Below are 16496 nucleotides of genomic sequence, written 5' to 3'. Positions count from 1 at the left end.
GGGGGAACATAAGAATCTTCTATCAATTCATATGTTAAATGACAGAGAGTAAGCCGAACAAGGTGATGCAATCGACAACATTTTTTCATTTCACTTTTTAATTGAGGAATTTAAGAATTCGTGAGAAATTTCAAGAATTGAATATTATTTCATTTTTTTAAAATTTGGAATGATGATTCATGATTTTGGGGTTTTTTTTTTGTGGCAAACTTATATGCATTTCTATTGTGTTGAATTTGTCTTTTTAACATTGTTATGTGGAAGAGCACATTCGCCTGAATAACAACTTGTCCATTTTTGCAATTTTTACTTTTGTGCCTTTGAAGAAAAAAAAAACCCGAATGTGTTCACTCATGTGTAAAGTTTCCCTTTTTATTGGCCTACTCGGTTGCTAACCAATTAAATTAACTTTAACATGGTATATAAAACATAATTACTAGCCAAATACTAGTAGTCTATGAGGAAGATGAACTTGAAAAAGTGTTTACGGTCTTTTTTGTTGTGTGTATATACAATGTATCATTTTAAAATTGTGACACAGTGGTTTGGCCAAACAAACAAACAGTCGCAGAAAACTATCAAGTATGTAAGTTCTACACAATACTTACTATAGACTGAAATTTCTCAAGACTGACAAGTTTGGTGATCTGTTCAATTCGTGATTTTATATATAGGGGCAATTTACCATTTCATTTTTGATATGTCCATGTTCATCAAAGAACAGTTACAACAAGTTTTGATAGAACAGACTGGCAAAAAGACTATCATAACTATAGGCGGGCATTAAAGGCTCAGTTTAGTTTATCTAAGAACACACAAACATTACTAGGAAAAGGTTGCACAAAAAAAATGAAATATGACAGGAACTCCGCATCAATTTTTTCATTCAGATTTCTTCAGATTTACACATATTAATGTAATTTGCTCTGTACAATTCATGTCTCGATGTACAGGAACCAGGACCAAAAACAGCTTAATATCATAGATGGTGAGTAATATCTTTAACACAACTCTTCGTAGATGTATAATACTTATTTTGTTGTGCCGAAATGAAAGCCCCTGTAAAGAGTTATATATAAATTTATCCTTGTATTGGTAAATTACTTATACAAAAACAAAATGATACAAAACAAAACAAAATATGAGTCTTGTCAAGAGTTCTGAAAAAGGAGAATACTGTAGTTGATATGTAACAAATTCGTTACAAAAAAGAAATGAATGAATAAAAACTATCAAACCTCAGATTAGAAAAGGATGATAATACACCCAACACCAAATCGAAATACTACCTTTTAGATTGAACGACGCAAACTTGATGCAGATGAATATCAAATAAGTAATCAACTTCTACTATACGAATCGAAAATTCACTAACCCAATCCTATATGGTGCATTCCAATCTTTGTGATGACAATAATGGCAATTCTTTGGAAAAATATGTGTGACATGTTATATCACTCCTCCGAAATGAAACAAGTCAGTCCGAGAGAAAACGTGCAAACGTTTCTCACTAAAATGTGTGCGGCATAAGTTACACACACGGCAGCTGATGGGTGAAATCCACATGTACAAATTCTATTGCTTATCATTTATTAGAAACATAATTCATTTTTAACTGTAATTCTGTTATCACGTGGATATCATATTAAAGTTAGGTAATAGTATTTGATAGTGAATTTGTTTAATTGTATCAGGAAGGCAATCATTTTACACCTGATGAATTCCTTATTCTACTTTTGCTATTTTACTAAAACATATTTTCTTGTGATACGTATTTTTCTTAAATGTAAGGTCAAAATTGTGATGCACATCCTCTTCGTTTGTATTTGTTGATCCTACTGTTCTCATCTTTTTATCCTTGAATCACAGTTTCCGCCCCAGAGCAAGGCCGTGATACCGTTGTGTGTGAAAATGCTTATGCTGTTGCACCAGAAAATAACCTGTATGAAGGTTTAAAAAATGTTCCAGTCATAGAACTGGCTGCATCCTCCTGTAACCCAGAACGCAAATCAGAATCAATGAATCCAAGGTGCTACCGCAAATACGAGCTGATTCTTCAGGATGACAGTAGGAATATAGAGATGACTACTTTCAAGGGGTGTGGCTCCCCCAGTTGTAGCAAGAAATGGAGTGGTAGTCATGACAACCTAGATGAACCAGAGATGGAGGAGAGTAACAGGAATAACATGTACCAGAATCTTGCAGCTCCTGGTCCTATACCTGTTCATGAGCTCCAGGCGTACATTGAGCACAAGAAGGCAGAGAAAGGCAATGGACTCATCCAGGAATACCAGGTAAATGTTGCAATTGTATGGACATAAATTATTATTTTCTCAACTGATGAATGATGTGATTTTATATGCCCTTCTGTACAGAAGTCAATAGGCACCGTACTAGTAGCTGCATACAGATTCAAGAAACAAGCCAACTATGGAAAATTCAATGTACAAAACAGATTATGAGCTGAATTCAATTCACCAAGATCGCTGAATAAAATGCCTGTGGGGACGCAGTATTATGAAATATATATCACTGACTTCCATTATCAAATGTGATCCAAAATTCCTTAACTACCATATATATATATAAAGTCACGACCGTGGAATGATTTGTGAATAAAAGATATTTGTGACTCCTTGTGGACTTCCAATTCTTTTAAACATATTTTGCTGTCCTATATGTCTTTTTTTTTGTGTTTCCAACTAATTGTTGTTGCTTTGATGCTGATCTTTTACCACCATTTTCATCGATTTTTGTTATGAAGGGTCCACACTCTACAAGCACTGTCTTTTCAGTGGGTCTCTCCGTTTTTCGAAAGTCTATATTGATATCTCAATTTATTTCACTTTATACTTCAGTCCCATTACAAGTAAGTTTACAATTATTGTTGTTTACTCTGTTAGATCCACATTGTTTTGTTTACATGATTTCTGTTACTAAAGAAAATGAGATGTATAAATCATTATGTTATCTTTACTGGCCAACCCCCCCCCCCCCCCCCGAAATGTCAATTTGAATTTGAAATTGAAATATACATAGAGAGAGTGTGTGTTCAGAAGATGCCTATAGGCATAATATTATGCCTCATATAGGAACGGAGTGTACATGTGTTATTGTAGAAAAGTCATGAAGCATAGTTATTTGTGCATTTCAATTTGGTCATTGTTACACATTGCACATATCTGAGTCAGGGTTGGGTGTAGAAAGCTTATTTAACAGGTGAATGCAAATACAACGACGTATATTGGTGACACACTAAGTTTTGACGCCATAAAGTTAGACACTATCCCTGTCTTGTTCATGAGTTTGCCACTACGTATATATCATATATATATATTTACATAACAAATATTATATACTTATAACTTAGTATATATTTATGCTTAATGTATATATATATATATATATATATATATATATATTCAATGGGAACACTAATGGATTATGCATTGTATCAAAAAAATTGCTTTCTATTGTTAAGATGCTAAAAAGCAACCAGCTTCACCCATGGAATGTGGCATCAAAGGAACAGAACAAGGCCAAGAATCGCTTCGAGAACATTATAGCATGTAAGCCTCACAATTGACTATTGAATGTTCTGTCTTTGCTAGAAAGTATGCCTATTCATAAAGGAATGTATTGGCCTATCGTACTAGCTTTTTGTGTCTTGTTTTACGTGTCCATTTGGATGCTAATTTGCCTGGACCCTGTTTTGACTCAAGCGTTCAGATCTGGCAGTTGAGCATAGACTGATTTCATGTGCTTCACATGCATGTCTGGTCATGGTTACTGAAAGTGTCATGGTGTTAGTTACGAGTCTAGTTTGATCAATGCAATGTCTATGTCCAAAGTGCCGCTAACTCCGGTACGGTTGAAAATGATATCAATATTAAAAATGTTCACTTCTACATACACTTGCTGTTGTTTCGCGGTTGCATGTGTTTAAGTTCCGAGATGTTATAATTTGTTCAAGATTGTGCCAAAACTTTTTGGAAATGTTTAGCAGTTTCATGTGAAATTATATGACAGAAAACAGTAAAATTTTGACTTGTTTGTTGTGCAGTTGCATTTGATTGCTATGTTTTATTTGTAATCAGTGCCATAGCAAACTGTCTGTCTTTGTCACTGTGCAAAACTACTTCGAACAAAAATTGTCCTGTTTATGTGTTTGTTTTTTTCTGTTCTCTGTTACTATGTTTATAAATACTCTTATGAGTGTTGTGGCTTCATGATTTGTGTATAGATCTCAGTGTACCAACTCACTAAAAATGACACTCAGTAATTACAATGCAAATGCTACATATTCCATCAATGTTACAGCAGTCGCAAATATGGCATTAGCTGGACACCACTATTGACAGAATAAGTTTGTGAAGATGTACTAATAGAACTGTTTTTGTTTTTTGCACACATTTGTTTTAAATGATGAAACCTTTTAGTGGTAACCTATCTTACAGAGTCACGTATTTTATGCAAAAGAAATCTTGCATTTGTTAGAGGAGATATTTTACGCTACTTGTTACAAACATGGCAGCGTACAATGGCGGTGTGGTATGACATATATGAGTATTCACACATTGCCAACAACATACATCTATATCTGTTTATCTTGTGGTTCTTAAATTGGACAGACGATCATTCCCGAGTCGTTCTGGAGACTGTGGATGGTGATCCCCACTCAGATTATTACAATGCAAACTACATCCGTGTGAGTATCATAGTCATTCCATGACTACAATTTTCTTCAGAGGTGTAGCATAGGGTTTTGTATCAAGCAAACATTATAAGATATTCTCTGTGAAAGAGGAGAATGTTTGGGTCACAATTATAAGTTATTTCAGGAAATATTTACAAAAGCCAGTTCTAGACCAGTAAGTGTATTTTTTTTTAATTTTGGTGCTTCCAGTTGTCACTCTGTAGCTCACTGCAATCTCTCCAGTATGGCTTATGAAATGAGTGATGTGAGAAAAATAAAATCAGAAGTCTTTCTGATAACTTTTCCCCTGATAAGTTCAAGACATTTTACTCATTTTTAATGTTTAAAGCAAACATTAAAGTCCTTCTGACTGAAACACAAAGTCTCTTGAATATATTATGATCATGGACAGGCCACCACTTAAAATTCATATTTCTTTGCAACAGAATTTCAGAGGAGAAAAGGTGATAATTGCATCACAAGGTAAGAAACTACAAAATATACAGGATGCAATCATATATGCTGTGTGCAATTTTGTTTGTAGATTTGTTACTATTCCTTTATTTTATACTGAGTTGAGTACATATGAAATTATGTGACTGTGACGTGCATTGTTAAAGAAAGTTAACTGAAAAATGAGGTAAATATTAAAGTATCGACATTAGAACATGAGTGCTACCAATGTGCATATTTACATTTCTTTTTGATTTGTAGTGCTCTTCGTCCTGAAACTGATGTTGAGAATTATGACAGATGGAGTCAACATATTGCTTGAAATATTGTATGACAATTTCAAACGGGTGCACATCACGAGACCGACACCCACGAGTCATACAGCCCACAACTCATGCAGCCCATGAGTCATACAGCTTACGAGTTATACAGCTCATGAGACATACAGCCCATGAGTTCGACACTAAGTTAACAAGGCCCACGAGACCGACACATAAAGCCCCGTGTCACCTAGTGTCGAACTCATGGGCTTTATTTCCCTAGTGTCGAACTCATAGTCTCGTGAGCTGTATGACTCGTATCATTATAGCCCTGCTTTCAGTGTTTGAACTTGTGGGCTGTATGACTCGTGGGTGTCGGTCTCGCGGGGTGGCCCCTTTCAAACAACTACAAATCTCTTCCCTTTACAACTGCTGGGATCTCAAAAGCAGACCACTTTTCATTTTACTATAATAAAAAAAATATATTGTTCTCATGTCATTATCTACCAAATTGAAAACATTAGAATCCTACAGAAAAGGACAAACCAGTTGTCATGTGTGTGTTCCACATAAGTAAAGAGAAGTACTTAAAATGACTGGTATTGAACAAAGCATTGTTTTGAAAAGAAAAGCAAGAAGTATAGGAGAAAATACAAGATTTTCAATGAATATCTATCAGTCATGATTTATCAATCTTGTTTAATTGCTGATGCAATACACGACTAATGATAGTACTGCTAACCTCCAGTATTTTTGTTGATGAGAAACCGATTACAGTTGATATGCGAGAACTTCAATTGCCATCTCAAAATGTCATGTTAATGGTGGAACATCTATCATGGAGCTTACTGATACCATTTGATTTTTATACCAATCTTGCCATGGTGCCGAAATCAATTCTAAAAGTTACAATCCCTATCAATTGTGTCTAATATCATACTAATTCACGATGTTTGTGTTCTATAGGCAAGGAAATCTTAATGCTATAAGATTTCAAACATTATCATCTAATGATCTGTTAGAACTTTGCATTCTGTAGATTTTATTGTAAAACTGTAAAATTGGATGTGGATTTATTTTTTTTTGTCTCATGATTTGCATTTATTGCCTCTTTACTACAGATTGATCATAATATTATACTGAAGCAAGATATGTATAGGGAAAGACTGATAGGATACTTATGCTTGATTTGTTCTCATAAGCACATTAAGTTAAACACCCGTTCTGTATAAATCTTATTTCCATGAGAGTTACTGGTATGCAATAAATGTCTTCCCTCATGCACACCCCTCAATAAAATGTGTCTCTGACAACAGCACTTCATTCACTTTCTGCGTGGTATAATGTAACATTACTGTGTGATAATATTTGTTATTGCTTTCAATTACTTTGCTGTGTAGCTCCAAACGAGGCATCACTGACTGATTTCTGGAGGATGATATGGCAGGAAAATGTTGAGACCGTTGTCATGGTGACAGCTTTGACTCAAAATGGAAAGGTCAGTATCACTTTCTTTTGAACAATGTTCATAGAATGGATAATGAAATGAGTGTGTCGTTTGATCGTTGATTGTCACCGTGCATTAAAAGACATGACCACAAAACTGCTTACAAATCAAATTCGAGGCAATTAAAAAAATCAAACTGTTACACCCCCTTTGCCTCTGCCACAGAGTAATGTTTTATGATACTTTTGTTGTCACTTTGCAAGTCTTGAATACTTTATTTGCATTGTTAATGATAACTAATCAATTATATGGACTATTCCTCTTGATACCTGCTTTGACAAAATTGTCCCTATAGGAACTGAAATGTAGAGTATCTCTTTTTATTAAGGACGAATGCACGCAATATTGGCCAGAGGAGACACGATCCATCAACATTGGAAACTTCTCCATTTTCTTGTTTGAGGAACACACATTCTCTGATCATGTCATCAGGGAGTTGGACGTTAAGATGGTAAGATGTATTCTCTTGAACTTGAAATCTGCACGTGAGAAATGGATCTTCAATTAGATATAAATGAAGCTACAGTCACGAAGATTCATACGAACGATGCTTTCGTACGAATGTCACTGTTCGTACGAATTCTGAAGTTCGTACGACCACCTTACGAAGAGAGGGTTTCGTACGAGGTTAAAAACAAAATCTTGGACAAGACCATTGACCAGGCTACAAACTTACGTATGGTTTACGAACGTTCTACGAACGCTGGTTTCGTATGGCCTTCTTAAGAAGATCTTACGAAATTGTCTAAAATTGTTCGTACGGCGTTCGTAGCAGTTCTTATGGTATTTGTGACCAAGCCATTAGCAAGCATGTTACATCATCTTAAAGAACCCCGACCCTCCTTGAAAAAAAAAGTAAATGTGGACAGTCACTAGGTTAGAAATTTATTTTGCTGCAAAGTAGATACTTAGGCTTTTTGGACAATCTGCAGTTCGCCCGTCCTCCCCCCCCCCCACACAAAAAACAAACAAACTGAAGTTTGCTTTGTATTGCTTTGTTTTGAATGAACTCATAGCATAAAAAAGTACAACATCACAAAGTTATTGCAACTACAATGACCTGAAAATTGCAAATTGCCATAACCCGCAATGTTTTTTAACTCCTAAAGAATCCAGAACACAGCAGCTCGTCTCGTCTCTCGCACCAAGAAATCCGACCACATCACTCCCATCCTTCGCTCCCTTCACTGGCTCCCCATGGTTCAAAGAATTCAATTCAAAATACTCACCCTTACCTACAAAGCCAAGCACGGTTTAGCCCCTGGATACATCTCTCAACTATTAGTTCCCAAGAATTCATCCCGTGTCCTGCGATCATCTCGCTCAATCCATCTCCAACTTAGCCCTGGACCCATACCACGTACCCGCTATGGCAGTCGTGCTTTCGCCGTCGCTGCGCCCCAACTATGGAACAAGCTCCCCCTGCACATCAGGTCTTCACCCTCGCTAGATACGTTTAAGACCCTCCTGAAGACACATTTAATGAAGTCAATATAAGTTGAAGTTACTATGATGTCATGTTTTTCTACATGCGTATGTTATGTTTTCTTCTTTTCTGTGTGTGTCTATTAAGTATGCAAATTCTAGTATTTGATTATTGCTAAAGTATATTATGTAATGTAAATTATTGTAGAGTTTTGTAGTTATGTTGAATATAATATTACGTTTTGGTATAATTATGATATATGTAAGGCGCTTAGAAACTGTGTATTAAGCGCGATATAAATGTTAATTATTATTATTATTATTGTTTCAATTTCAGGTTTCATTACACCTGCTGAAATGCAAACTGTAAAGTCCACTTTTACTACTTTATTCAATTTGCAGGGAAGAAGTGAAGAGAAAAGAACAGTCACCCAGTTCCACTACATGTCCTGGTCTAAGAAGGAAGTCCCTGAGGACTACACCACTCTCCTTGACTTTGTTGACGTTGTTCTCCGTCACCACACGACAATGCCTCTATTTAAAAGGAACAGACCAATGCTTGTACACTGCAGGTTAGTATGCATCAGCCTGTGCTCTGTCGTCATCACGATCGAGTTACTTGTAATTGACTTTCTGACTTTTTGACTTCTAATTGACTGTAATCTGACTTTAGTCACTGTTTAATGGTGAATACATGTACAGGAGATGTGTTTAGCATGAGAATAATTGGGCAGAAATACATTATTTCACAGAAAGTGTATTTCTTTTGTTTTGCTCATGCAAAAAAAAAATGAAGAAAAGAATCTCGTAAGATTATTTCCTGAGCGATGAATTACAAGAGGGTTTTTGTTTTCATTCTTTATCTCATAATGCATTCAATAACTGTATTTTTGCATTTTTAAAAAATCAAATACTGCTGTAGACTTATAGGCGTTTGTAATGGATACATGTAATAGGGGTTTGTAATGGATTAATCTACCAAACACTCAATCTATTTAGTTTGAGATCCGTAAAACTTTGTTGTGTTGTCCTACAATTCACAAGTGGCTCATATTCTATGGTATTGACATAATTATTGCATAGATCTTGTACATGCTCCATTCCATATTCTTGAAAATTCTGTTCTCTTTTGCTTGGTTTGGAAAACTGATAGTTTGCTATGATGGCCTACACATTTGTCATTTGCTGCATATACCAGTGGCTGAATATGACATCATTTGCTTTCTGATGTTGCTTATCTGTCTCCTTCAGTGCTGGAGCAGGAAGAACAGGTACCTTCCTCACCCTCTATAACATGCTGTTTATGATGCGAGAGACTGAAAAGGTTGACATCTTTGGCTTTGTCAACCAGATGAGGGAAAACCGTATCAAGATGGTAGACACACAGGCAAGAACATGCGATTCATTTTGACTTCTCCTATGTAACCCTGACCTTGAAAAATACTTGTGCAGCTTTCAAGTCTTTCTTGATATTCTCTGGTCATGTTTTAAAAACACTCTTGCAAAGACAGTTAATCACAATCTAAACCCTCCTCCTCTTTCAGGATCAGTATCTGTTCATCTACAATGCTCTTCTTGAAGTCTACTTCCTGGGCCAGACCCACACTCCTGTGGCACAGTTCAAGAAGAAGCTATCTACTCTGAACAGAGTGGACCCAAAGACAAAGAAAATCAACATTCAGCTTGAATATGAGGTAAGAAAAATTGAGCAACTCCAATGCCACGACACACAGCTAGACTTTTGTTCATGACTGGCTGAATAAAATTTTGAAAAAGTATACATTCTCTTTTACCTTGGGGGAAAAATGAGGAAACAGGGAAATGAAACAACATTCCTGCAAGATCTACCTCAATGCAAATATGTTGTGGTGGAATGTTGCATAAACATATGCAGAGATAGGCTGACGTGACAAAAGGCATCTATTGTCACAGTGATCACTTATCACTGCACTCATAAATGCTGAGGTTATTATAGAATCACTCATTGCTTTTCTTCTGAGGACAATTTAGAGAGAGCTCTTTTAACTTGACAGAATAATTTATCTCTTACAGTTGCTCGACTCACTGGCTCCGGTTCCTCCAAGGAACGCCTTCAGAGGAGGAAAGATGCCTCAGAACAAGAACAAGAACAGATTCCCAGACATCTTGCCCTGTGAGTCAATGCATCCAACTGATGGAACTTGCACTTCTAAATAAGAAAATAATTTAAATAATTTCTCCACTTATATTTCTTTTTTTTTCAGTATTGTTAGGAGAAAATAAATTCCTTTTTGAAGAGATGATGTCTAAGAGATGATGTCAATATGATAGGGGTAAGAACAGGGCTGGTGCTGCATTTTTAAATAATGGGGGAGGGAAGTTTATATTATTTCCTGTGCCACTAACAGTTTCATCAGCTGACAAGCAAACAAAAGTCTTACCCACACTTTTCTCCTGCCACTTTTTGGTTCCATCAGTTGACAAACAAACAGACAAACAGACAGACATAGGCCTTTGGCTGCAATTTTATTGATGGTACAACTTCTGGGGGTTAATCGGCAAAAAGGCTTAACCACAATTTCTGGTGCCACTTCCAGGGGAAAAAAAGTAAGTGGATCCCAAAGTGGTTATACCCTATGCATTGTGAAAAAAAAAAGTGGAGGAAGGGGGTCTGAGCCTCCCCCTTGCACCTGCCCTACTTGAGTGGGGGGAGTACCTTGTACTCTGCTCATTTGTGCATTATTATAATACATATCACCGTGATTTATTCTTTGCACCTCAAGTGGAGAGAAAGAGACCATGTCTTATCTCAGAGGGACTTGAAGATTCCACCGATTACATCAATGCATCGCTAATGAATGTGAGTATTGATGATTACCACACCTTTTTCTAGGAGTTTATTCAAGGCCATAGGTTCCCATGACATGTTAAAAACACAAAATCAAATAGATATGACAGAAATGGGTTTAGAGAAACTATACATGACTTATATCTAATGCTTTGAAACCTCAAATTCAGCTTTAAAAAATGGTAATGGCCATAAAAAAACCCAAAACAAAACATTGCAGTGGATATTGTGTCCATAATCATGATTAAACAGGTTTACTGGAAGATTTCAACTTCTTGAATGCTTCTACAGAGCAGACAGAAACAAGAAGGAGACTGCTTTTACTACTACCTACTGCTGTCACTTTTGTTACTACTACTTCTGTCGGCACTACCTGGTGCGATAGGTTACACTGATATGAGCTTTCTATTTTATATTTCACCACTGCAGCCATCACTCTGCTTCAATAATTGTTGATTTCTTTTATCTTTTCAGACCTTCACAGAAGAGGGTGCCTTTGTAGTTACCCAGGCTCCCTTGCCCAATACAGAAGTGGACATATGGCGGCTTGTCTTTGACTGGAAGTGTCCTGTCATCGTCATGCTTAATGAGCTTGACCCGTCTGATTGGGTAAGTGGCAACTCCAAAGAACCAGCATATACAACCCGGCAACAACACCCTATGTGGTACATCTTGTCTTGTTAACAATTGTTGACAAGATAGGGACCTGTACGATATTCCTTTTTTTAATACAAACTTTCAACTGTATACGTTCTGAGTAATTTCTTAATATACCTTATGACTTTTTAGCTCACTTTAGGCAAAAGACTCATGAAAGCTATTGCAGTTATTGATCATCCGATGTCATGTCTGATGTGTATCATGAGGTGTGCTTCATGTGTCAACTCTTTAAATTGTCAGCTTCTCTTGAAAACCCCTGGACTTTCACTTCACTGAGCAAGTAGCATCCCTAAAGTTATGGGATCTTGTCCGACCTTGCCTCACCCAACTCCCTCTTCCTTGAAAGATGAAGTATATAATTATATTCCGACAGTGTCCCCACGACAATACACGTGATTGATCGTTGAAAGTGTCGGGATATTCGATCACTTCCATGTCAGAATTTTTGTCACGTTGAAAATGTCAATGAGAAAATTTAGCTCTCTCCCGAACGTGAAGAAAAACCCAGAAGTATGTAGGAATGAAATGGAAAAAGACATTGAACAGAATCTTCCAAGAACATGTGCAAAGGTTGCAAATGAATATGGGTGTACTAAAATTTTAATCTGCGTTGTGAACGCTAGGTTTTACAGATAATCTGAAAATTTTACAGTTATTATAAAGGATATACCATGTTCCCCGAGGCATTGTGTTAACATAGCCCACATTTAATTACTATCTCTTCATTCTACTCCTCCACCATTTCAGACATGTCCTCAGTACTGGCCCAGTGCAGGCACCTTTCAGATGGGATCTCTAAACATTACACGAGTAGGATCTTCGAGTGAACCGCACTTTGTTTGCAATACCTTCACTGTCTCAAGCAAGGGAGAGGTTTGTGTAAACTTTGAAAGCAAAACTAGATTTCGGGGTTATCGTACTTTCTCTTTTCTTATACATAGCAGATCTATACTCTTTGGGGGATGTCTGTGTCTATAAATAAATAAATAAATATATATATATATATATATATATATATATTTGTGTGTGTGTGTGTGTGTGTTTGTGTGTTTCCATTATTTCCTGTTAATGCACTGTGGGAGAGCTTAGAATGGCATGAGATTTTCGTGTATAATTAGAATTTTGTCAGTATCATATCAAAGAGACAAAGCTACAAGTCCATTAATGCTCTAACTTGTGTCTGAGTGGATGGGAAAAACGTATGGATGAACCAAGAGACTGAATTAAAAACCACAGTGGCTTTATCATTGCTCGATTACTGCATTTTTGCATAAAATCATTACAAGGTAATTGACAGATGTTAACATGATACAGCCATCATACCAACGTATGAAATCCAAACTACCGGTACTCACTCTGGGCATGAACTACTAAGCAATTGTTGCACAAGGCAAGTCTTATCATCTTCTTAGAGTACAGTAATATATATACAATGAACGGAAATTAGATAGTCTTGACAGGGAGGTCTCACCTCCATGGTCTTGATTTATAAGATATGAAAACCAGTTACTGCAACATCAGCTTAGATTGCTAAGATGGGGATGGTAGTTACAATGTTGAAGTTTAATATTATACTGATGATAAGGATTCCTCTGTTGGCCATTTGTTGTCACAACCAGAGTGTGACTGTGACCCAATTCAGACTGCTTGGATGGAGTGCTGCGAGCACATACCTGAGATCTCGAATGTCACTCATCCACCTTGTGAGGGCAGCACAAAAGGCAGTCAAGACTGCCCACACCTCAGGTCCAGTCATCGTCCACTGCATGTGAGTATTACCCCTACTCTAACTTCTGACTAGGTATAACATTGATGGTTCCAATAGAAAACTCTTTACTAATATGGGAAAGCTTTCGCGTTTAACCAGCAACAAACTTTTCAGTTCAATTTCAATTTAATTTATTTCACATCTTTCAAAAAAAAAAAACCCCACAATGATAGACATACATGTACGTATAAAATGTACAGAACAGAACACAGAAATATACACAAAACAAAGCATAAGCAGTACAAGGACAGTTACAATGAAGTATAAACGCAGTAAAAACAGTAAGATCTGCAGCAGATGTGTGGGAATGACAAAAGGCCATTGGCCTGTCAAAGGTCAAACCCTTGATGGACTGCATCTTACAAGTTTGCATTTTAAAAATTATGCTTTTCTTTTCTTTCTCTCTTTTTTTTAATCAAAAGGTCATATTTCTGCCTAATATCTAAGTAACAATATTTAATGTATGATCAAAGAAAAAATATTCATTAATGACCTAACTTTTCATTGAATATTATCTATCTCAGAGCACAAATACTACAAACCAAATACTCTACATAGGTAGGATGGATTGTTTGGAATTACCCTCTGTCTGATTTGCTTCAGAATGGTCTCATATTCAAGTAATGTGCAGTTTAATGCTTCCAGGTTAGCGTCCCTGGTCAGTGACGGAGCATTAATCTGCACATTACTTGAATATGAGACCGTTCTGAAGCAAATCATTTTCACACAACAATAGATATACAATGAACTCTTGAATGAATCCCATAAGGATTGGAACAATCATCTCCCAGCATTTCCACTGATTCCCACTGATCAGTTACTAGCCTTCCCCTTTAAGTCTAGTGGCTGAGTAGTATTATGTTGGTTTCATAAACAGATGTGTGAAGTGCAAATAGGCACTTCCTACCTTCACATTATCCGTCTGGATTCGATCATGAAATTCATTTCACTTTCGGTACAATGGTCTGTTTGATATGAGCAAACATAACTAATGAAAGATAATGACCATCACACTTACTCGACTGAAAAAAAAATAATATAAATCGATGTAATTGATCACACATCATCGCTCACATTTTGCATGAATTGAATTATGGGTGTGGTTTTACAAGGTGATGACCTTTCATCCTCCACAGAAATGGAACAGGTTGGAGTGGAGTGTTCTGTGCTTTGTGGTCTGTAATTGACAAGTTCGAGAGAAAGAACACAGTAGACATCTTCCATGCAGTGAAGAATCTGCGTACCAACAGACCCAACATGGTGGAATCCCTTGTAAGTGTCTCATCAAGGATGCATGTAGGCCTATATATCTTATTATAAGATGCGAATATGACATTCTCTATACAATTTGTCGTATGTGATGTGGCAAGTCTTGTAGCGCTGAAAAACTGTGATGGTTTGAAAGGTCTCCCTCTAACATAAATCTTAGGCTCGTAATTCCAGTATAATGTACATGGTTTGAAATAATATTTGCAACTCTGCTTTTTTTTTTGACATCATAGAGCATTGTCAATCCAATTCTTTCTGTCTTAGAAAACATTGCTGCCAAGAAATAATTGAAGAGATTGCAGGAGTTGCGAAGCTGAAATTGTACGCAGTTAAACTTCAAAACAATTCAAGCATATCCGATATTCTTGATAATATCCCATATCCCTCAGACACAAACAACTCGCACTCACCCTGATATTACATGTAGGTACCAGTGTAGGAATTTTGTGCCTAACATTTATGTATATGGAATGATTTAGTTTAATTTTTTTTTCTCAATATTGTGCTATCTGCAGGACCAGTACAAACTGTGCTACGATGTCATGAGCAAATATCTATATGGGGAGTCAGCAGGAGAATGTGTACGTGGATATGCATACTTTTTACTACGAGAGTTGGAAGGGGAGTGAGGAAACTTACTATGTTTGTTCATTTTCCATCTGCTCACGAGAAGATGGCTGAATAGCCCATATTCAGCTACGCAAAGCTGGTCTTTCATGGGGTCCAGTTAGATTTGAGGTGGGACCACTTCACCGGGTTATACACCCTGCTCTTTGCGATGAATGAATGAAGCGGGATCTTTTATGTGCATGAGCTGTTACTCTCTCATACACGGGACCTCCATTTAATGTCCTATCCGAGGGACAGAGTGTTTTGCCTTTTGCTAGAGGGGACGGTATGCTTACACACAACATTGCTCAGTCCAGGCTCGGGTTCGAACCCGGGCCGCGTAATCGTGAGGCCGACGCGCTACCGACTGAGCCAACTCACCGCCCAAAAATAACAAGTCACAGTACAAGTTGAATATTAATGTATTATTATCCTAACATTGCATCATTTCCTTAAAAGTAAGTTTTCTTTAAAAAGATAGTACAGAATTATCATGGATAATTAAATTGTTATGAGAATGATGTAGGAATATTCAAATTTAGTAATTCTTTATTTGTAGATAGGGATCAGTAAATTGTGATTCTGCTCAGTTTAAGTGTGTATGTGTCATGTATGTGTCGTGTGTAAGCGCTTGTTTGATTGAATAAATGTTGCATATGAAGTATATGGCAGCACTCTTCAAATTCAGCTTACAGCTTTGACAACGAAGAGGAAGTGAGCTTTTCTTGGTTACAACCATTCTTCCACCCCGATACTTGTTAGCGGCAGAGTGATGCCCACCAACTCAAAGCTAGCAATCATTGCTTGCTAAGGATTTTGGTGTTCTCAATAGAACATGCTTGAATGATTATAGCTGATGCCCACGGAAACCTCCTTGATTCTCAACTTTATAATGTACATGTGCAACTCATAAGAAATTTTAATATAAGAAATTAAATAAAAATAGTGAGGGAGAACTCAATCTCCTTGAAAAAAAAACAACAAACGAATTTCTGAGAAATATACAGTTGTGAAGTCAAGGT

At 36.7% G+C, this 16496-nt stretch overlaps 1 protein-coding gene across 1 annotated transcript in view; it reads left to right on the top strand.

Annotated features, from left to right (window-relative positions):
- The window catches only part of LOC139737441 (receptor-type tyrosine-protein phosphatase kappa-like), a 67718-nt gene extending 51848 nt beyond the window's left edge, over positions 1–15870 (top strand). The window contains exons 20-36 of the mRNA XM_071648119.1: positions 954–988; positions 1870–2294; positions 3482–3569; positions 4632–4708; positions 5143–5179; positions 6810–6907; positions 7245–7367; positions 8744–8913; positions 9593–9728; positions 9886–10035; positions 10394–10493; positions 11104–11180; positions 11643–11777; positions 12576–12701; positions 13448–13596; positions 14733–14868; positions 15381–15870. Coding sequence (XP_071504220.1) covers positions 954–988; positions 1870–2294; positions 3482–3569; positions 4632–4708; positions 5143–5179; positions 6810–6907; positions 7245–7367; positions 8744–8913; positions 9593–9728; positions 9886–10035; positions 10394–10493; positions 11104–11180; positions 11643–11777; positions 12576–12701; positions 13448–13596; positions 14733–14868; positions 15381–15494 — 2176 coding nt within the window. The 3' untranslated portion in view covers positions 15495–15870. The remainder of the gene's footprint in view (positions 1–953; positions 989–1869; positions 2295–3481; positions 3570–4631; positions 4709–5142; positions 5180–6809; positions 6908–7244; positions 7368–8743; positions 8914–9592; positions 9729–9885; positions 10036–10393; positions 10494–11103; positions 11181–11642; positions 11778–12575; positions 12702–13447; positions 13597–14732; positions 14869–15380) is intronic.
- The last annotated feature ends 626 nt before the right edge of the window (positions 15871–16496 follow it).

This window comes from Diadema antillarum, unplaced genomic scaffold, assembly GCF_040938485.1.
Source record: "Diadema antillarum isolate AM-2024a unplaced genomic scaffold, OU_Dant_1.0 scf00000029, whole genome shotgun sequence".
NCBI lineage: Eukaryota > Metazoa > Echinodermata > Echinoidea > Diadematoida > Diadematidae > Diadema > Diadema antillarum.
This window is presented reverse-complemented; position numbering and strand designations above follow the sequence as displayed.